General features: G+C 46.2%; 1 protein-coding gene across 1 annotated transcript in view; it reads left to right on the plus strand.

The window, feature by feature from the left end:
- Window positions 1–346: 346 nt before the first annotated feature.
- Window positions 347–23,355, plus strand: part of LOC116958626 (receptor-type tyrosine-protein phosphatase beta-like) — a 75,793-nt gene continuing 52,784 nt past the window's right edge. The window contains exons 1-4 of the mRNA XM_032981350.2: window positions 347–488; window positions 1,230–1,314; window positions 1,553–1,658; window positions 18,496–18,529. Coding sequence (XP_032837241.2) covers window positions 1,581–1,658; window positions 18,496–18,529 — 112 coding nt within the window. The 5' untranslated portion in view covers window positions 347–488; window positions 1,230–1,314; window positions 1,553–1,580. The remainder of the gene's footprint in view (window positions 489–1,229; window positions 1,315–1,552; window positions 1,659–18,495; window positions 18,530–23,355) is intronic.

Here is a 23,355-nt window from a genome sequence, read left to right on the forward strand (position 1 = left end):
TCAATCCAGGATTTATCCACTGCTGGAAGAAGACCTTCCCAAGTTGTCTATATCTCTCAGTCTTGAGTTCTAACAATCCATGTATCACCTGAACATGAGCTCATTTAATCGCTCAGCCTCTAAGGCGGATGCCCTAATGGATGTCTTCTTTACCGGCAACTTCACTGTTAGTCTGGAGAACTGGCCACGCTGCATTATAACCATGACGTGCCCTGACCATGTGAATGTTAAAACTTCCTCAATACTCTCCAATTCAGTGCAAGTCTTAACCCCCCACCTCAAAACTTCAACAATGCCAGATGTGCTTTGACAGCCGTGATAACTGACCGAATGCTGGCCTACCCCAGTTGAGTATTTTTTTTTGCCTGAAGGCACTTTCTGCATTCTTCTTTCCGTAAAGAGGATAAAGCTATCTCATCATCAACCTCAGACCCACTTATAGCCAAGTTCTCAATGTGGTGTCCAACACAAGTGATGGGGTCGGAGAGGTGAGCATGCACTGGTGCAGTATTACAATTTCATGTTGAGTTCAAAATACATAGTGCTAACATATATATTTGTAGTTATGCAGTTTATGTACTGCCGGAGCAAGTACAGTTGTTCGTAGTTATCAATAGCGCTGCGTATATTTAACTAAACATTTTGTGCCGTGTCTACCACTTTTAACTCGTCTATAAGAGCACCATCATGCAACTGTCCGAGAAACGCTTCCATACACAGCCAAGTGTAATTCTGTTTCGTAGAGTGTCAAGTATAATTTTATTTAGCTTTCTAAATATTACATATACTCCAAACAACTAACATTTACACCAACAAAATAAGCTAGAACTTGGCGCATTGTGTGAAACATCTTAACATTACATGAAGTTTTAAACACGCTTTGTTAAGTTGTACGTTTTTATAAACATTTTGAATATGTATAGCTTAAAATACTTTCGTAAAAAATACCAAATCAATCTTTTGATCCAAGTTCCAGAAATCAACCATACCTTTCCACGTTTATAACCGTTTTCCTAGGTTAATTGTCCCAATTTAGATGGTTGCTGGTGACGACTTAAAATCAAGACCTATCTTCTTGAATTGTAGATTATATATATAAAACACGATGAAGGCAATATAAACCATTTTCGTCCATTGTAAAAAAAAACTAGCTTACAAAAAACTGTGGATCAAATAACTGCACTCGCACTGTTTATTTGATTTATTTTTTATGTTTCACGTTTTTGAAGTCTTCAAATGAACGGATTCACCTGGATCGAGCTATAAAGGACAGCACTCCAAAGCCCATCATCATTCTGTTCTCCAATTAGCAAGGTTGGTTACGTACGGTGCAAACGAAGTTCAACACATACAACATACACTACACACCACACTTATGCACAACACTATATTATACATTACACCACTACTACAATGAGAACCAATTTCTTTAGAACTGCTGGTTGCTGTGTTTAGTTTGTCCTTCCCCCGCACCTTTGATTAGTGCGGTTGGCTAGTGTACTGTCTGAAAGAAGTTCAACATGCATACGTGTGTGTCCTTTCTCACTGCCAGCAAAAGTTTTGTCCAAAAGCGTTTGGACATGGGCCGCGTGGTTCCGACTTCCCGGCTTTTGTCTGGATCAACACAGCTGCTACTGATGGTGCTGATGCTGGCCACGGTAAACTGAACAAGGGTCACAGCATCCCAAGGCTGGAATAGTCTGAGTCTCATCTGCTTGGAGGTTTGGTTGAGTAACTGATAGGGACGCTACCACTATGTACATGGTTAGCCTACTGGGCTTGCAATATACACCTCGAAGATATGATCTCCTGGCGCTGGCAATTTTAACACTGACCGTTTCTTGCACGATGGTAGCCCATATGAGCGCTCATTCAGGCTCAATTCTGCTTAGCAACATATATGCACTACTCCGTCCCATCCGGTCATCTATGCTCCCTGTCTCTACCGTCCCTCCCTGTACCACCCTCGCCACCCTGCATGCAGTCTCGCTCTCTCCTCTCTTCTCTCCCCTCCACTTAAACCAACTGCTACTGCAGTACACAGAGCATCATCTTCACGAACCTGCTTCTGTTACTCCCTTAAAACAACCCCCATCTCTTTGCCGCCATTACATCCTGCTGCTGCTGCAAATCCATGCCCCAGCTACAACCAGGCCTACCCCAACCCTTATCACTACCCCGGCCACTGCCCCAACCCACTATAACTACCCCTAACACTACCGCTATTGCTACCCCTTACCCCTATCGCTACCCAACCCCTATCACTACCCCTACACTATCCCTTATGTTGTATGTGGAGGGTCTCACAATATTTATAATATATTTTAATAGATTATCGCAAGCTAGTGATTCGGGGTTTTCTTGCATAAATTATAAGACCTTCTCCACTGGTTACCAGGTTCATACATCTGTAGTGTGCCAATTCACAGACACTAGTAGGAGGTACTCTCTCTTTTATTACAGCCTTTACAGCTTTAGGGGATAATCACACACCGGGTCGGGACAGCCAACATGCTGCCGGACCAACAGCTCGAAGAGGGTGGCGATCACAACGACGATGGCACGACGAGTTCCACTCCAAATCACAGCAGCCCCGACTGAGTCGGGGCTCGCCTTACATACTGAACAGCGTGCCCAGGCTCCGCCCTCAGCCCTGCACCCCTCTGGATCCCCAGAGGGCTCCGTGCCTTGACCACAGGTGCAACTGGTAGAACGGGCTGTTACCCCTAATTCTATTGTCTACCAATCTTCCAGCGGCACACGCTACAGTGACTCATTGCACGGCACCATCACCCCCCCCCCACGAAAAAAAACAGCAGTCCCGGCTGAGCTCCAAACGTCGCGTAGTGGGACGATGAACACCGCAATATCCGCGCAACATTCGAAATGTATAGCAACAATCCAGCCCCCAAAATAACAGCAACTCAGCGACAAGTAGGGGCGGTCATCTCAACCGAACCGTCTTGGAACGGTTCCTTGTTGCCGGTCGCTCGTATGTGCCAAGCTCGGGTCCCCCAGTGACCCCGGGGGTGACTCGCAGCTGGTCAAATGGGCGCGGCCACCCTCAAGACGAAGGAGAGGAAGAAGTGGGTGGTGGTTGTACCGTCCCACCCGTGGGCGGCACAGCCGGCAGTTCCATGCGCTTCAAGCCCTGGGATCCTGCGGATGGAGGAACAGTCTTGAAGAGGTGCAACCTCCGTAAACGTACATCTGTCCCCGTCGGACACACACACCCGGCCATCAGATGGTGGAGATGAATTTCCCTCATAAGGTGGAAAATATGGTTTCAGTCGTAACGGGTGCACATACGAATGCCTGCGACCAACCTGGATCCGTACACACTGCGCCTCCAAACCTCAATTACCTCCACCAGGTCCTGCCATGGCCTATGTAATTTAAGAGATGTGCCCACGGGCACCTGGAGGCAATGCAGCCATGCACCGCTGAATGATCCGGTAGAGGCCATGTGACCGGCCACCATAACAGGTACTCTACCCCTACCAGGAAGAATGTATTTCCCCTTGGATTGGTTGGAAATGGCCCGAGGATGTCGAGGCCAACGAGCTCGTTTACATGGGACACCCCAATGGACTGCAGCAGTGGTTGGGTCGGTCTCAGCAGCGGCTTCCGGCAGGCACATTCCACTGTCATCCCGGGCCAAAATAAGTCCCGCTTAAATGTAGACAACGTTTTCTGCACCCCTAGGTGCATCAATCGCACATGAGCAGCTCTCATTACTCTACCCTGCAAAGCAGTTGGCACCACGATACAGTACTGCTGTACCTCTGTATCCCAGCACATAAGTAGCCCATCTTGGAGAACCATGAGGGACATACCCCCTGGACCCTTCCAATCCCTTGGTGCATCAACACGGCGCTGTAACTTTAGTCAGGAGGCGTCCTCCGCTTGGAGGCACCCCCATTCTTTGTGCGCAGGACCAATAGTATTATCGTGTGCCACCCCCAGTATAGGTGGCAGAGCATCCACTGATGCAACCACGGTGCCTGGCTCGCCCACATCCACCTGCTTACTACGGCCAGTGCCCATCAAATGTGCACACTGGCTCTTCGGCGATAACCGTGACAATGCATCCTCGCCGCTGTGGCGTAGCCCTTTACTATAGGCGACTTTGAATTAATAATCTTGCAAGATTTCCAACCATCGCGAGAGTTGCGCGGATGGCTGTTTAATGCGTAGCATGTATTGCAAAGCTGCGTGATCTGCACGCATTATAAACTGCCTACCGTAGAGGTACGGGCGATACTGTTGTACAAAGTGCAAGATGGCCAACAACTCGTGGCATGCAACACAATAGTGCTGCTCTGATGGGGACAGCACCTGGCTACCATAAGCGACCAGACTCCACCCTGTTCTCCACCTGCAACACGGCGCCGATCCCAGTTTCACTGGCGTCCGCATCCAATGAAAATGGCAAGGAGAAAATCGGGTTATCGATGGGGGGGGGGGGGGGGGGTGCGTTCACGAGGCCGTCGACCAGCATAACAAATGCGGCCTCCTCCTCGGTCCCCCACCGAAGCCTCTGGCCCTTTTCCATTAAAGTGTGGAGTGGCTTCGCGATTGTCGCAAACCAGGGCATGAAGCGGTGGTAATACGACACGAACCCCACAAAACTGCGGACCTCACCCACCGACATGGGGGTCGGCAACTTATGCATGCACAGTCCTGTCAGGGTCCATGGCGATCCCAGACTCACAAACAATGTGCCAAGTATCAAACCGATTTTTGCAAGAGGTAACATTTTTGCAGCTTGAATTTCAAAATAGCCACCAGCATTCTAACAAATACCAGATGCAACCGCTGCAGATGTTCCTGGAATATGCGGCCAAAGACAATCACGTCATCCAACTAGATAAAACATGACTCACATTGGAGCCCCAACAGTACCAACTCCATAAGTCGCTGTAATGTGGCCAAAGCCGAGTGAAGCCCCATCGGAAGCATGTTAAATTGAAACAGCCCTCGGTTTCCGGAACGCGGTTTGGGTTTTCATCCAGGGGAAACTGCCAAAACCATGACAATATATCCAGGGTGGAGAAAAACTGCGCCCCTGACAGGGCATCCAATGAATCATCCATCTGTGGGAGTGGATACGCACCCACCAGGGAGACCCTATTCAATTTCCCAAAGTCCACACAGAACCGAAAACTCCCGTCCTTCTTAACCAGGAAAATGGGAGCTCCACGGACTGGTTGACAGAGATTATATCGGCAGCCAACATCTCGCCGACCGCCTGATGAATGTAGGCCGGACAGTACTGAAATGAGTAATGACAAATGGGAGCAGCGCCACCCATATCAATATGGCGACGCATCAGGGATGTGCGGCCCACATCAAATTTATACCTAATAAATACATCGGATAATTCCCGAAGCGGAAGCATTCCCGAAGCGGAAGCATAGTCCCCCCCCCACTGGTCCCGTCGTCGTCGTCCTGCTCCGACCCACCCCCGCAGGCTCCAACCAGCCGACGTGCAGACCCAAGGAGACTTTGATGCTCCTGGTCACCCTCTTCTCATGAAAATCCAACCCCGGCACGTCATCACAGGTTACATTGGGCCTGGATGCATCTGGCTACCTGAATCTGTGGCCGGCAAAAAAACGTTAATTTCCTGAGCCAGCACCAACAGTTTCTCTAGCACCAGAGAATCCAGTCCTGCCCGCTCCATCCATGGATATGCATCCTGGGCCAGCGAAAATAGCGTGCTGTGGAAGGCGAGGGATGTCTCAGTCTCTCCCCCGACTCTGCATCACGAAATTTCACCGCACGTTGGACGGCGGGTCAAAAATTGCCGCCAACTGGCAATACGCCTGATGCAGCGTCGTCCTGTCCACCTCGGGAATGGAAAAAAAATGCCGCCAAGGCTGTGTTGTCCAGCGCGTTGGGAAGAATATGTAGCACCTCCACAATGGACCACCCCACAAGCTCGCAAGTGGTGGAGAACCACTGTCGGAAGGCTGCCCAATCACCACCCGAAGCCGAAAATTGTTTGAGAAATGGCAGCCGCTGCACGAGGGAAGGGGCCCCCGGACAATCCGTCAGTAGTAGGTTGCTTTCTGCTGGGCTCGATACCCGGCCTTGGTCGGTAGTGACGGCAGAATCACCCGTTCGCTGCCCCCGATTTACAGCCCCCTCCACTGGCTCTTCCTTGCCCAGCTGCCCCACCAGTGCCATCACCGCAGAGAGCAGCTCCACAATGCACACGCTGAGTGCCTGCAGCCCTTCTCCAGCCGGCGGTGGCGAGGGATCATCGTCCTTCACCTGCTGCCTCGCTGGGACCGCGACTCCGGGATCCCCCGCCGGGGTCTCAACTGCCAGGGCTGCCCAAAAACCCTCTTCGCCGTCGTCCTCTTCGTCCAAGGATGTGCCGATGAGAGCCTTCCTCTCCGCGAACTTCGACATAGTCTATATTCCCAACAAGAATTTGAAAGGAAAAAAATATAATTCCTAACAACCCTACAATATAGAAAAAATATTTATTTTTCGTTAACACTCCTGACAGCAAATGTAGTGTGCTAATTCATAGATACTAGTAGGAGGGTACTCTCTTTTATTCCGGCTTTCACAGGCTTAGGAGATAACCACACACTGTGTTGGGACAGCCAACATGCTGCCGGACCCACAGCTCGAAGAGCGTGAAGATCACGACGACGACGGCACGTTGCGTTCCACTCCAGATCGCAGCAGCCCCGACTGTAAGTCGGAGCTCGCCTTATTATATGAACTGCGTGGCCAGGTTCCGCCCTCGGCCCAGCACCCCTCTGGATCCCCAGAGGGCTCCGTGCCTTGCCCACAGGTCCAACTGGTTACCCCTAATTCTATTGTCTACCAATCTCCCAGCGGCACGCGCTACAGTGACTCATTCCACGTCACTACACATCTGTCCAGCAGTATAGGGGTTTTTCAAGCAATTCGACTCAAGAAATTGAATTAAGCTAATTGGACATTCAGTACCCTACAAAGCTGAGTATTTAATATGATCGGCCAAAGTATGAGCCCTTAACTCACGCTCACTATGTTCTGTGTTGGTGTTGTATGAGGTTTCGGAAATGTGCTTTACATCCCTCTGGCAATCAGGTTTTGCCCCCTGCTGTTTGTCCTCATCCACTGTTAGGTCACACATCAATGCAGTAGCTTTTTGGTGCTCTGCAAAATCATGATTCTTTATAGCACTGGCAGAATTTTTAGACTCATAATTTACATTGTTGGTCAACTCTGACATAGTTCTGTTTTCAATACCGCCTTAATCACTTTATCTTTGTTAGGCAGTAAAACATTTGTTTTAATACTTTTCTCCGAGTATATTTTTAGAGACATGCATTCTGCTCTAAGGCACTAGTGTCAACACCCTCACAAACTCCCTCACTACAGGTCGTAAATTCAGCATGTAGCTCGCAATTCAGCAGTCCAAGCTCGCTCCCTGCCACAGCTTCCAAGCATCTCTGTTACGGGCTGGACCTCAATAAAACTTGCCACTGGTTTATTCTGAATTTATTTATAGGTTCCTGGGTCCAATTGGGCCCAGATTTGATTAGTACCATAATGTACAACGGTTTTAAGACGATGAATCAGTTCCATCCCAAGTATTATCTCTGGGCATGTTGCACAATGTTTAATGAGTGAAACAGTTTAAGGCCAATATAATTGTCAATTCCACTAACACCTTACCCAGAGATCGTATGCGGATGTTCTCACATCCAGATAACGTAATATCCCTTGGGAACAACGGTAAATGTTTTACCTCGAACTGTCAGAGCACTCTGAAGATCGTCACACAATCCCTTAGACATCACTGAAATGTCAGCTCATGTGTCAGAGAGCATCGCCGGCCATGGTTCCTTGCATCGTTACTGTCTGACAATTATGACCCACTGGTCCGGCAGGAAGCGGCTCCCCCAAGCTGTAACATTTATTTATCACCTCTCGAGTAATATCATTCTCATCTGGCACATCGATCTTCCACAAGGTTGTTGTCCACCTTCTGTTGCTGGTGGTGGTATTAATGGTTGAGGGCCAGATTGAGCTGGACCCTGAATAGACTGGAATCGGGGATAACTGTATGGTTGAGCTGCATTTCCCTGAAATCTGGGATTGTCATCTGGAACCGTACCATTTCAACGAGACCTGGGGTGATTATTAAAGCTCAGCCTTTGTCATTGACCTTGTCCTGTAGAATTGTATCATCTCCCACCCCCCTCTATCCTGGAATTAATTTCACGGATCATTTTACATCACTTGGCCACTTGTATTTTGAAACCTGACCCTCGGCGTCCAATTCTCCGAACACTGCCATAGCCAAAAGGAACTTCATCCTCTTCTAAATGAAACTGAACAAGGTGATGGACCGGGGCTTTATTTGAAGGCAGATTCCCTTTGCTCCGCTTGCCTGTCCAAGCTATGCACACTTTCCTTTTCAGTGTAGTGTAGGCAGGCTGTTTCTGGGTTTAACATCATCCTGACATCCTGAATAATTTCCGGTCTCAAGGAATTAAAGAACTTCACCTTGAATACCTGGTCATCTACTGGGGTGCTGCTAACTCGGTTTGCATAGTAATCACGCTTGAACTGTTTTAGATACTCCCGTGCGTCCTCATCTACTCGTTGAGACATAGCTTTTGCTGCATTGATGCCATCTAACATGTCTATATATTTTTTTTCTTCTTTGGTTCTTTCAGTAAAGTCACGTAGAATGAGAATAAAATAATAAATTGATCAAATAAAATAACTCAATAAAATTCTCACGACGTTTCGGCCACACCGCAAGCGGCCTTCATCAGGTGAAGGGACGAGACTGTCTGGAGGACAGCGCTGGAGCGAACAAAGCCACGCTCAGATCGCGACCTTTAAGCTGTCTGAGAAGAAACAAAGCGCTTTGACAAAGGAATTAGCATAGAATTTAGCATTGAAATAGCTGAGTGATTAGCTTGTGACTGGTCACAGAAATGGCTATGTTAAAGTCAAAACATACACATCCACAGAGGCACCCCTTGACAAAGTAAATTGGCATAGAATTTAGCATTGAAATAGCTGAGTGATTAGCTTGTGAGCTAATCAGAATTTAGCATTGAAATAGCTGAGTGATTAGCTTGTGAGCTAATCACTCAGCTATTTCAATGCTAAATTGTATGCTAATTTCCTTTGTCAAGGGGTGCCTCTGTGGATGTTTATGCTTTGACTTTAACATAGTCATTTCTGTGACCAGTCACAAGCTAATCACTCAGCTATTTCAATGCTAAATTCTATGCTAATTCATTTGTCAAGGCGCTTTGTTTCTTCTCACACAGCTTAAAGGTCGCGATCTGAGCGTGCCTTTGTTTGCTCCAGCGCTGTCCTCCAGACAATCTCGTCCCTTCACCTGATGAAGGCTGCTTGTGTTGTGGCCAAAAACTCGTGAGAATTTTATTGTGTTATTTTATTTTATCAATTTATTATTTTATTCTCATTCTACGTGACTTTAACGAAAGAACCAAAGAAGATGAATCCTTGCAGTCACGAAAGCTTTAAATCGAAATGTCTATATATTCTCCATATATCTGAATCAACGTCTACCCAAGACAATCAAAGTTACCCCTGGTCTTATGTGGTAATGGCTCTACCCATTTACCTGCATCCTCATGCAAACTCCAAAGCACAACAGAAGTGCTTTCTCCTTTGACTTATTTAAGTTTCACCTCCCTGTGACAACTTTAACATGATACAAGTGGTTCTGTGTACTTCTAAACTTATCTTCTGGATCGAAATGTAATGACCTTCCCTTTCTAGATGACTGGTCCTCATCGGACGTCTCAGTATAAAAACTTTCACAGGACGTAGACAGACCGTCATCCTAACTGGTAGTTTCCCTATAACTTGACTTCACCCTACCACGGAATGTGTGTTTGTCTCTATTTACTTTTATCACATGACTTCTGACTTTTGCATGAGTCTTGCCCATATCGTGACGATTTACCCTGATCCTGTGATTTGTGTTTATCATGTGATTTACCTTTGTCATGTGGTTTGAGTTTGTCACCTGGGAATGACGATTTCGTTTGTTCAGCCGCCTGACAGACAGCCTTTGTCACCCTCTGTCATTTTCTGCATTTTTGAGAGAACTTCCTTTATTTGCTGCATATTTGAGAACTTCCTTAATCTCTGCCTTAAGGTTATCTAGCTCGGATCTCCGTATCTGAGCGTATTCTGTATGATCGTTTGCTGCGTCACTCTGTTGTTTGGGTGCGTCTACAGTCTCCCCTGCCAGATCTCGTCGGTCTCAATTTTTTATAGCATGCAATTATTATCGCTTGTATCATAGCCCACCTTGCATTCATCATAGCCTTCCTTTCCTCCATCAGGGTCTCTTTTTCCTTCCTCCTGGCCTCTTCTTGCGGTCCGAGGTTACGATCCTCAGCCATTATTTGTATGTATCATTTAGCTCATATACCATGTAATTAATTCTGGTAATCTGACTCAGAGCTCTGTACCAACAACCACACCTAGTTGAAAGTAACTCTAGTCCAAGGTTTTATCACAGAGAATGACAAGGCCCTCATATGCCATAGATTAATTTATATGTCATGGGCATCTGTCTGCAGATAGATTCCAGACCCTGAGATCCGATTTATTGTATGTGCAGGGTCTTACAATATTAATGATTAATTTCATAGAGTTTCACAAGCAGGTATCTATCCAGCAGTACGGGCTTTTTCAAGCAACACCACTCGTGAAACAGATATAAACCATTTGGACACTCAGTACGCTACAACGCTGAGTATTTAGCAGATCAAAGCATCAACTAGTGTCATAATCACGTTAACTCTGCATCATTATTCTACAGTATACATGAAAAACACGCAACTGATCGACGCAACCGTACACACCAAAATATGACAAAGAAAAACTATGAATGTCTAGGTGTACAATCAGCCAAAGTATAAGCCCACTAAAGTGTACACCCCCCACACACACACACCTTTTTAGTGATGTGATTAAGTGATGTAACAATTAGAAAAGATCTGGTACAATGCAACCACTAGATGCTCCCTCCGTGAGCGAGCACCAATACCTCTTTCTCACAGCAGTCTCTCAGTCGTACATATAATTAAAGATTTCGATTTAAAGCTAAAGGCCTTTAGCTAAAGGCGTTTAGTGTCCATATACTAAATGCCTCAGTTGATATGTAAACTTTGACTTTAACACAGCTATTTCTGTCACAAGCTAATCCCTCGGCTATTTCAATGCTAAATTCTCCTGCTCTGATATGTAAACTCCTTTGTCAAGGCTCTTCACGCTTCTCACCGAGCTTAAAAGACACTGCGAATCTTAGCAGCGTCAATTGAAGCTCTGTGACCGTTTGAGTTATGGTCGAAACGTCGTGAGAAATTTTTTATTGTTTTATATATATTTTGTTGTTTCTCTTCAACGTGACTTTACCGAAAAAACTAAGAATAAGGCTACTTGTGTTGTGGCCGAAACGTCGTGAGAATTTTATTGTCTTATTTTATTGTATTATTTTATTCTCATTCTACGTGACTTTACCAAAAGAACCAAAGAAGATGAATCCTTGCAGTCACGAAAGCTTTAAATTGAAATACATTGATTATATTGATGTAGTTTATATTTAGGTTTTTCACATCGGTTTATTGTATGGTAATAGGGTATTTGTAATTTTTTAGAAACTCCGTTTTTGTTTTCCACATAATACACTAGCTTGATACACGGTGGTTTGGCTGCTGCAGTTCTTTATTATTAAAATTTCCCTCCCATTATTACTGTTAATCCTACATAATCCACGAGCATAATATGACTTTGGGACAACCCACCGCCTACACATTCCTCAAGCAGTGACTAACCCCATATCTGCATTTGTCATCAATATGCTAAATTCCTCTGTTGATATGTAAACTCCTTTGTCAAGGCTCTCTCCTCCTCCTCCTCCCACCCAGCTTAAAATACGCTGCCAAGCTTAGCAGTGTTTATTAATACATTGTCTTTCTGACAGATTTGTCTCTTCACCTGAGGACGGCTGCTTGCATTGAGGCAGAAACGTCGTGAGCATTTAATTATATTATGTTTAATTTTAATTATTTTATTATTTCCCTTCTACTTGATTTTACTGAAAGAACCAAGAATATGAATCCCTGCAGTCACAAAAGCTTTAAATCGAAATCTTTAATTATATTTACGAGATGTTCAGAGTTTTTGATGAACGAAGAGGTCCTACCAATGTAGGGCTGTATTTGTTTTGTTACGTATTGTGCTATGTTTAGGTCTTGATTGAGAGTGGATTCCATGTCACTGAATGTGGCTGCTTGCGTTGCCATGCAAGGTCATCTGCATATACACTTCTGCATCACCCGGTTGGTGGCATGTCACTGGTGTAGACATTTAAAAGCGTTGGCACGAGTACTGAACCTTGTGTCAATCCATTGTTGAGGAACAGGGTGAGCTGGATTTTTCTTGCCCATATAGAAACACAATCGCATATTGTGCCAAGAGAAGAAACCACAGACACCATCCCAATCAACATTGTTGTATCACACAATCGTGCATTTTGTTACATGTGTACCGAGTCACTTCTGAGACACTAATAGTAGGAGACAACACACGTTTATTCTACCCGGAACACTTGCTCACACACGGGATAACTACAAAACGGGTCAGGACAGCCGGCACGCTGCCTGACCCACAATGCCGAGGAGATGAAGACCAAGATGTAGCACGGCGGGTTCCATTCAAAACGACAGCCCTGATCCAGCCTCGGGACTTCCCTTTCATGCCTCCCAACGTGGCCTGGCTCCGCCCTCTGTAACGCCCCCTTCTGCAACCCACCACAAGGTTCTGGGCTATCCCCCACGTTGTCCCGTCAGTCATCTTTGCCCCACATCCCTTACCCCGGCCTATCACGTGCCCTGTTCGCCGGCTGGGCTGCTACATCCTCATATGCTCCTCTCTGTCAGTAACCAGCGCTACACGCCGTAGTGACACATTCTATGTCACTACACGTGTATGTCTCAGTGATTATACAGCGGTCGCATGTCCCATTTGGCAATTTTTGCAGTGACATTAACTCTGTATGAAGTTTGGTGAGCAGTGAGGAACAAATGAAGGTATTGGTCTGGTCTCGCATAGAATCTGGTTCACGAAAATGGCAGGAACAAATTGTTTAAGGTTCTCAATTGCAAAAAAAAATCAGCTTCACAGCCAGATGAAAGAGTAGTGTGACTTATTCTTGGTTCTTTCGGTAATACAAATAAAATGAAAGTATTTTTTAAATATAAAATTATGAAACAAAAACGACATTTCGATCGCTTGTGTTGTGATCGAAACGTCGTGGTTTTATTTATTTTATTTATTTTACTTTTCACATATATTTTTTTACCGGAAGAACCAAGAATACGTTTACATTATAGACTGAAAGTATGCTCACTCAGGTTAAGAACCAGGCTACAGTCTACATTATAGACTGCCAGTACACTCACTCCGATTAAGAACCATGCTACAGTCTACATTAGTGTTTTTTAAATGGTTATTTTTTATCAACTTTATTTTTGTATTCTTTTTCTGTCTACGTGACTTTACCGAAAGAACCAAAGAATAGGAATTCCTGCAGTCACGAAAGTCTTAAGTCACAACAAAAAATGAACTTAGTGAATGCAATGAGAGAAATGCAGACCCACATACAATGGGAATTAGTGCCCGAGGTCTCAAGATGAGACCGATGTGAAATAGAGATGCTATCTCTGGTACATATGCACAATCTGAACCTGAAACTGAAAACAATATTGGGAACATTCTTTTGCGTGGTCAGATCATGTTGAAACCTGAGATTCTGTTAACGACACAAGGTGGGCTTTAGTTGTGTCAATGTTATGATGTTAAATATTAATATGTAATAAAACTATGATTCATGGAAATGGGAGCCTTCCTTTTAGCCGCAGTAGAGAAATTATCGTCATTTTGAAGATAACACAGTTTTACTGATTAGATTAAAGATGAAAACAACAGATAAGTAAATTTTGATTTAAAGCTTTCGTGACTGCAGTAATTCATATTCTTAGTTTTTTCGGTAAAGTCACGTTGAAGAGAAACAACAGAATAACAAAATATATATAAAACAATAAAAAATTCTCACGACGTTTCGACCATAACTCAAACGGTCATCATCAGGTGTGTGAGACACTGTTTAACCAATACATACTTCACTTGGAATGGAACTTTCTACAAACAAACTGAGGGCACCCCAATGGGCTCCCCCCTTTCTCCAGTTATAGCTAACATTTTCATGGAGAAATTTGAGACTGACGCCATCCAGACTGCCACTCTGCGCCCAACCTTATGGAAGAGGTACGTGGATGACACTTTTGTCATCTGGCCACATGGCCGGCCTGCTCTAGACCAATTCTTCGACCACATCAATTCCATACACCCAGCCATCAGATTTACCATGGAAGTCGAAATAGATGGCAAGATACCTTTTTTGGATGTCCTAATTAAAAAGAGACCTGATGGTTCAATGAGCCACTCTGTCTACAGGAAAGCTACCCATACGGATGCTTATCTGAAACCGGATTCCCACCACCATCCATCACAGAAGAATTCTCTCATCAAGACTCTGTATCATAGAGCCCAATGCATATCCGACCAGGAACACATAAGCAGTGAACTCAAGCACGTACACCAAGCTCTTAGGGCTAATGGTTACTCCGACTATACAATCCGCAAAGCTATCACTCAAACCATGAAGAAGAACCCTCTTGAGGAGCCTTTCAAAACCATCACTTTACCCTACATTGCTGGGATCACAAAAAAGATCTCCAAAATCTTGAATAAACACAAGATCCAGGTCCGTTTCAACACATTACATAAAATCCGTGATCTGGTTCCGTCTGTAAAAGATGTGATTCCGGACATACAATACCCTGGTGTCTACAAACTAAGTTGCCTCTGTGGTAGTAGTTACATTGGAGAAACCAAACGCCATATCTCGGACCGCATTCGTGAACATAAAGCAGACCTTAAACACGGTAGGACCAACACCTCGGCCGTAGCAGATCATTGTTCTAATTCAGTAGGCTCACATGCCATTGACTTTTCCAAGACGGAGGTTCTTTGTAAGCCATCTGGCTTCCATGAGAGATTCGTTCATGAGGCTATCCACATATACAAGCACAGAGACAATTTCAACCGAGAAGATGGATTCTATCTTAGCAATCATTGGAAAGATTTGATAAATCATTTCAGTTCTTGATTGATTGTTCACGCTTACAGTGGCTTTCAGACAGCATACATAAAAACAAATTTCGTCTCCCCCCTCCTCTTTTCAAAAAATAGATGGACTAGTCCTGGGCAAACTGCCAATCGCTGCGCGTGACGCAAACGTTTTTTTTTTAAATAAATAAATATGCCTTTTAAAAATAAATTTATGCAAACCGACACACCTGATGATGACCGTTTGAGTTATGGTCGAAACGTCGTGAGAATTTTTTTATTGTTTTATATATATTTTGTTATTCTGTTGTTTCTCTTCAACGTGACTTTACCGAAAAAACTAAGAATATGAATTACTGCAGTCACGAAAGCTTTAAATCAAAATTTAATCGCCTCTACGGGGAGGGTTTTCACATAACTTTAAGATCCTTCAACAAACTCCGGGATAAGAAAGCTCAGCTGATCGAGTCTCTCACCTTCCTGAAGAGATGCCGCGACTCTGGGGTAATACCAATCGCATTTACACTGACCTCTGCTGCTGTAACTTCTTCTAATGCGAAACGAATTCTTTTCAAAACTAGCTTAGCTCTTATCTCAGAAAAAATCAGACTTATACGCACACAACTAGATCAGTTAGACAAGACACTCTACAAATCACACTTATCATTGACGGCAATAATGTCCACATCGGATTGGGAACATGTAGACAATATGACTGCCTCTTCAGCTGCTACTATGTCGACCAAATGTAAGGAAAACCTGATTTCCAAATTTAACCTCCTCTTCAACAAAAGACCGGACCCACACACCAAAAAGGTAGACGTTAATAAAGTCGTAATTAATCGCAGTAACAGTTCTATTTCCGATGGTCTGAAATCCGTTTTAGCTAAAGGTCTAAACTTTGCAGTCACACCTAAACACATACCAGTTAATGATATAATTGCCCAAGTAGACGTTGCTCTCAGGGGCCTGGGTCACATCGCTGCAGACGTAGCAAGATCTGAAATCGCTGCAACCCTCAAAAACGCTAAGATACCAGCTAGCAACCTCAGCAAAGATGAGCGTTTTGAATTATATAAATTAAAAAAGAGGAATGATATTGTAGTTCTCTCAGCTGACAAAGGCAATGCTACTGTCATCATGGATAAAATAGAATACAACAACAAAATTAAAGAATTACTCGACGATGGTAGTTATACAAAAATAAAAAGAGATCCCACCAACAGCCTCGTCACACAAACCAACAAAATAATTTCTGATTCAACCGCATTAATTGATCAATCTAAACAGTTTTCGTTGAAACCTTCTGCTGCCAGGCCACCAAGATTATACGGCTTACCAAAAATACATAAAGTTGATACACCTCTTCGTCCCATAGTCTCTACTATCAGCTCCCCCACCTACAAACTAGCTCGTTTTTTGTCTGAAATCCTGCGTCCTTTCACTGGAAAGACCACCTCTGCGGTACAAAATTCTACTCACCTGGTATCAACAATCAAGGGTATTTCCCTGTCCCCAGACGACCTGCTTGTCAGTTTTGATGTAGTTTCCTTATTCACCAAGGTTCCTGTACCTGACACCATTGCAATCATTGAAGACTTGGTTCATCAAGGACTAAACACTGAGGTACCCCCCCTGGTGAGACACTGTTTAACCAATACATACTTCACTTGGAATGGAACTTTCTACAAACAAACTGAGGGCACCCCAATGGGCTCCCCCCTTTCTCCAGTTATAGCTAACATTTTCATGGAGAAATTTGAGACTGACGCCATCCAGACTGCCACTCTGCGCCCAACCTTATGGAAGAGGTACGTGGATGACACTTTTGTCATCTGGCCACATGGCCGGCCTGCTCTAGACCAATTCTTCGACCACATCAATTCCATACACCCAGCCATCAGATTTACCATGGAAGTCGAAATAGATGGCAAGATACCTTTTTTGGATGTCCTAATTAAAAAGAGACCTGATGGTTCAATGAGCCACTCTGTCTACAGGAAAGCTACCCATACGGATGCTTATCTGAAACCGGATTCCCACCACCATCCATCACAGAAGAATTCTCTCATCAAGACTCTGTATCATAGAGCCCAATGCATATCCGACCAGGAACACATAAGCAGTGAACTCAAGCACGTACACCAAGCTCTTAGGGCTAATGGTTACTCCGACTATACAATCCGCAAAGCTATCACTCAAACCATGAAGAAGAACCCTCTTGAGGAGCCTTTCAAAACCATCACTTTACCCTACATTGCTGGGATCACAAAAAAGATCTCCAAAATCTTGAATAAACACAAGATCCAGGTCCGTTTCAACACATTACATAAAATCCGTGATCTGGTTCCGTCTGTAAAAGATGTGATTCCGGACATACAATACCCTGGTGTCTACAAACTAAGTTGCCTCTGTGGTAGTAGTTACATTGGAGAAACCAAACGCCATATCTCAGACCGCATTCGTGAACATAAAGCAGACCTTAAACACGGTAGGACCAACACCTCGGCCGTAGCAGATCATTGTTCTAATTCAGTAGGCTCACATGCCATTGACTTTTCCAAGACGGAGGTTCTTTGTAAGCCATCTGGCTTCCATGAGAGATTCGTTCATGAGGCTATCCACATATACAAGCACAGAGACAATTTCAACCGAGAAGATGGATTCTATCTTAGCAATCATTGGAAAGATTTGATAAATCATTTCAGTTCTTGATTGATTGTTCACGCTTACAGTGGCTTTCAGACAGCATACATAAAAACAAATTTCGTCTCCCCCCTCCTCTTTTCAAAAAATAGATGGACTAGTCCTGGGCAAACTGCCAATCGCTGCGCGTGACGCAAACGTTTTTTTTTTAAATAAATAAATATGCCGTTTTAAAAATAAATTTATGCAAACCGACACACCTGATGATGACCGTTTGAGTTATGGTCGAAACGTCGTGAGAATTTTTTATTGTTTTATATATATTTTGTTATTCTGTTGTTTCTCTTCAACGTGACTTTACCGAAAAAACTAAGAATAACAGATAAGTAGTCACCTGTTTTAGTTCCAGAAAGGCAAAAACTTATTCACATTTTTCATTTGGAAATAGCTCTGTGGTATCCTTTTCTGTGAGCTGCTCTCTGAAAGTTAGGAATGGATACGGGGGCTTGTGAGACGATGCCGGTAACACAATCGGGATTTGCTTGTGAAAAATATGAAGCGATAATAATTGTGAATTCAACGAGGTACAATGTTGTTGTGATGTAAGATACATTTCATTTTGTGATTCTTTTCTTTTTCTAGGTCGCAAGAGTTGCAAATGGTTGTTCCATATCAGGTATGCTCTAAAATAGTTGCACTAAAAATCATGATTCAAACGTTCCTCTGCACTATTTTGGAGGAGGTTGGGTAGGGTACAGGTGGAATATGGCGGGTGAGGTATGGGATACAAAGGCAGAGAGGCACACAGCAACAAGGAGAGGCACAAATAGTTATAGACAAACACAAAGAGACATACATATATGCATGTAAAGTAAGGGCTCAAAGCATGCGGCGGGAGTTAGGTTCCGTATATCCCCACGTAAGCATGAATTTGCATAAGTTGTGGTATGCCTATACGAGTGTAGATATAAAATGTAAGAGGGTATATACAATGAATATAAATGTAAATACATGTGTAGTGGCATAGTGCTAGCTGCTGGCGAAAAAGGGGAACTGCGGTGTACATCAGTACTGACGTCAGCAGGTTATGATAGACATGAGAGGGGGACATCTGTGGGAAAGGTCACAGAGGGGGGCCCATCGGGAAGTTCTCGGGAACCCGCTAGTAGATTCCAGAGAGGGGGCATTGCCAGGGTGGAGTGAGGCCACGCTGAGAGTATAGGAGGGGCCCCTGTGAGGGATCTCGGGGCTGTTGTTGCAGTGGAATCCCCGTTGTGCTGTTCAAGATCGTCGCCATCGTCGCTGTAGTTTCGTTGCCATCGTCGCTGTCATCTTCACTCGATATTGTGCTGCTAGATAGGTGTTGGCTATGTCGGTTCAGCGCTGTAAATGTTTGATGGTTAGTGTTTTGTATAGGATAGCAACCCACATAGAGTTGTGTATAGGCGAGCGATTGTAGAGTGTGAACCCATGTAACGCTGTATAATCGGATGGTGCTCGTTAAATAAAATAAGTGCCTCCAAGTCTTATCGTCTCCGAGTTATTCACTACATTTGGCGTGAGAAGTGCTAAGAAAAAGAAAATTCGTCATGTCAAAAGCAGCGAAAAGGAAAAACCCACTAGTAGTGTTCTCGGAAGACGAGAACGATGGGGACGTCATCCCCTCAACAGTCCCGGGATCTGGGATCCCGGTCATCTGTCCCGAGGCTGTGGCACCTGTGGAGCGGCTGGCGGATGGCTAGCCTTCCACCGCCGCGCCAGCGGGGTAACTGGCGGGTTTCTCACGCAAGCGGCCGCCATTTCACCCACCGTGGGTGCGGCACAGCAAGTGGCCGCCATTTTGTTGGCGGAGCAGGGGCTGGTTCCCGCCCAATTCAAGATGCCATTGGCGGCTTCCGCGGGAGCGCCTGCCTACCCTCTGTGAGTTCATGGGGGCAGGAGGTGACGGGACGGTGTTTCAGCGCCGCTTCAGGGCGGCCTGCACCTTGATCGGGTGGTCTGAGGAGGAGGCTCTGCGATTCTGCCTCAGGCATGCGCCCGGCCGCCATTTTCAATGCGCACTGAAGGTTTGTGCTGCGGAGGTGGGGGGATGCCGAGACACCTCTTGCCTTCTGAAGCGCGCTGCTTGCCTTGGTGGGGGTGCCGTTTCATCGGAGTCGAGCCGGACGAGGCATGTCGTTCTTCGGGTGGCCACCGCCATGAGCCAGGCTGTGGCTTTCAGCTGATCTGCATTTCTTCCCGATGCTCGTGAGCTGTGGCGGGCCAGCAGATGTCGTAAATTGTTTGCTTCTCTCACGGTTTGGGGTTAATAGTTAGGGGTTTTTTTTACTGATGGCTGTTAACCCTAACTGTTATGCTGTAAGTTCCCCCTCTCCTTACGTGATTGTTGTAAGCCGAGACAGCTGGGTTTTTTTTCACGGGGGGGTGGGGGGAGTGTGATGTAGTGGCATAGTGCTGGCTGCTGGCAAAGAAGGGGGACTGCGGTGTACAGCAGTACTGACGTCAGCAGGCTATGAAAGACATGAGAGGGAGACATCTAGGGGAAAGGTCACAGAGGGGGGCATATCGGGAAGCCTCGGGAACCTGCAAGTAGGTTCCAGAGAGGGGGCGTGGCCGGACTGAGCGGGGCCACACTGAGAGTATAAGAGGGGCCCCTGTGAGGGACCTCGGGGCTGTCGTTGGAGTGGGATCTCCGCAATGCTGTTCAAGTTTGTTGCCATCGTTGCTGTCGTCTTCAATCGATATTGGGCTGCTAGATAGTTGTTGGCTGCCTTGGTTCAGTGCCATTAGTGTTAGACAGTTAGTATTTGTATAGGCTAGCAACCCACGTAGAGTTTTGTATAGGCGAGCGACTGTAGAGTGTGTACCCACATAGGGTGTGTATAATCCGATGGTGCTCGTTAAAAAATAAGTACCTCCAAGTTAAATTTTCTCCGAGTTAGTCACTACGCATTTTTTTATAGAGTACAGGCCTGTATAGTAAATGATTAACTAATCTACGGGAGCATCCAGGTCAGATAGAACACAATTTTTTTAAACTCATTTTTTGAGCGGGCGATACAGTTATATGCCCTCAAATACATGTTCGCATGATGGTAGGGATGATTTGACTCGCTTCTTGCCCCGTGCGTGTCGCACAAGTGAATCGGGGTCGGTCACATATATGTGGATCTGCGTACTCTAAGCCTGCGTACTCTGAGACCTGTTTGTTAACCTTTATTTGCACCGTACGTAGCCAATCATGCTAATCGGAAGTGCAGGGGAAGGAGAGAGTCGACATAGAGACAGAGATGGATATAGTGGGACGGGCTAGAGAGACAGACATGCAGGCACAGAGTCAAAGAAACAACCACAGAGAAACAGAGACAAGAAGATATGCAGAGACACACGCGAATAGACAGACCAAGACAAAGCAAGACAAAGCACAAAGAGATACACATAGAGGTCACAAGAAGTGTTGAAGTTTCACTGGCAGGAGGTCACGGGACAGACCCAGCAACTATGGGAGGTTTGCTTGAGGATGTATGTATGTTGAACTTCTTTGTGGATGCACCACCTGTGACCCCACCTCTATTGTAAAATGCCGAAGATGGTAAATACTAAGAACCCACCTGTGGCATCTTCAGAGAAGGAGAAGGGAGACGGCCATGGAGTTCGCCCAGGAGCCGGGAGGAAGCCCGGTGAGGAAGACCAAGGGTGCAGAGGATGCGGCACCTGCGTCGGAGGAGGGCTGAGCCCTGATGGCAAAGGCGGATTGGCTCCAATTGACTGTTGCTGACATGGCGTTGAAGAAGAGAGTTCCGACTTCGGGAGCAAATGTGGCCGGGGATGACCTGCAAAGTCGGGCATGGATGGTGGAGTGTCCGCCTGCGATTGGGGTTCCCACGGTGGGGGGCTGCCATTTTGCGGGTGGAGACGCGGCCAACGGCCGCCATTTTTAAGCCTGCATGAGAGGCAGCGATGACGGTGTCGGCTCGGATGGAGGAGTGTGAGGAGCCATCGAGCAACAATGATGGTTGCCATTAATTAAATAATTTACAGGGCGGGGGGAGACTGGAGTGCCTTCACCCAACAGTTTGGAGCAGCGTACCGGTCTGTCGGCTGGATGGAGGAAGAGACGCTATCTGCTTTGCCTACGGCTCTTCATGATGAGGCCCTCGTGGTGTTCTGGGCCATCCCGGAGGAGAGGACATCAACGCTCCAGGATGCCGACAAGGAAATGACGGCTGTGTACAATCTGCCGAGGGGTGCTGTCAAGTAGGGGGAGGCCCGACAAGGATGGACTTGGGGGGCTGCATGGAGCAAATTATCCAGACTCGGGGAAGGAGGGACTGGCCGATCATCCAAGATTGTTGTGGAGCCATTGGAGGAAGAAGAGGAGTCTTCGGGAGGAGTGACGGCGGCGGATTGCGGAGGGGACGGGCGGCGACGGGGTACGCTGGGACCGCTTTGGGAGTGGCGATCCCGGTCCAATTCAGTGCCTTCGTTGCGGGCGCCCTTGGTCGCCTGCTCAGCTGCAGCCAGCTTCGACCCTTCGTGTAGGGATGCCAAGTGTCATGGGGACATCATGGAGCCCCCTGCGTCCACCGCCTTGTCGACAGCTACGGCACAGCCCTAAGGAGTCACGATGCACCAGACACCCGAATGCTAAAATTACCTCATGCATCAAGGTCATCGGGGATGCGTAAAAGCCGAACTCGGGCACGCAGTGGCGACTGTTGGTGGGCCGAGTGGTGTAGGGTGTGTGGCTGGTTCATCGGGAATTGTATGTTGTGTATGGGGTGAAATTGTGAATTATGTGTTGTGAGATGAGTGCCTTGAATTTTGGTTCTGAAGTCGGTTGTTACAAAGCCCTTTAGAATAAGGGATCGTAGAGCTTGCCGTGGTGATTGTGTGTGTAGCGGCTTATGAAAGAATGGGAGCATCGTCGCCTGTATCAGAATAAGAGAAGTGGGAATTGTGGTGCCAGTAATTCGATTTGGAACGCTGGCTGTGGTCTATTTCTGAGGCACAGATCGTGACCAGGATGCCCCTGCAATTGTTGCATGTCCAGAATGTGTTCCAATGCTGGGGGGGGGGGGGGGGCGGGTGGCACAAATGTTACGAGGATCCCCCCCCATAGGCGAGCAGCAGTGAGTCCAGGTAATTGTTGGGGATCAGCCTGACACGAGAGTTGTGGTCCCATCGTGGTGTGACAGATGGCTTGACCTGACGGCCCGGAGGCGAGACAATACGTGGCATGTCTAGCACAGTGGGCAGTGTGCTCACATTGGTCGGGGAGTAGGGGTCCGGTCGTGTGGTGGCAGACGGTTTGACCTGATGGGCCACAGGTCGAGACCCTTCATGCACATCTAGCGCAGTGAAGATTGGGCATTATGGCCAGGAGAAGTGGTCTCGTCCTACTGTGGCAGACGGCTTGACCTGACGGCCTGGAGGTTGAGACCCTCCATGGCACATCTAGAGCTGTGGTGCTGTGGGCTCACATTGCTAGGGAGTGGTGAT

This window comes from Petromyzon marinus, chromosome 80, assembly GCF_048934315.1.
Source record: "Petromyzon marinus isolate PM22_M1 ecotype Great Lakes invasive population chromosome 80, UKy_Petmar_22M1.pri1.0, whole genome shotgun sequence".
In the NCBI taxonomy this organism is placed as follows: Eukaryota; Metazoa; Chordata; class Hyperoartia; order Petromyzontiformes; family Petromyzontidae; genus Petromyzon; species Petromyzon marinus.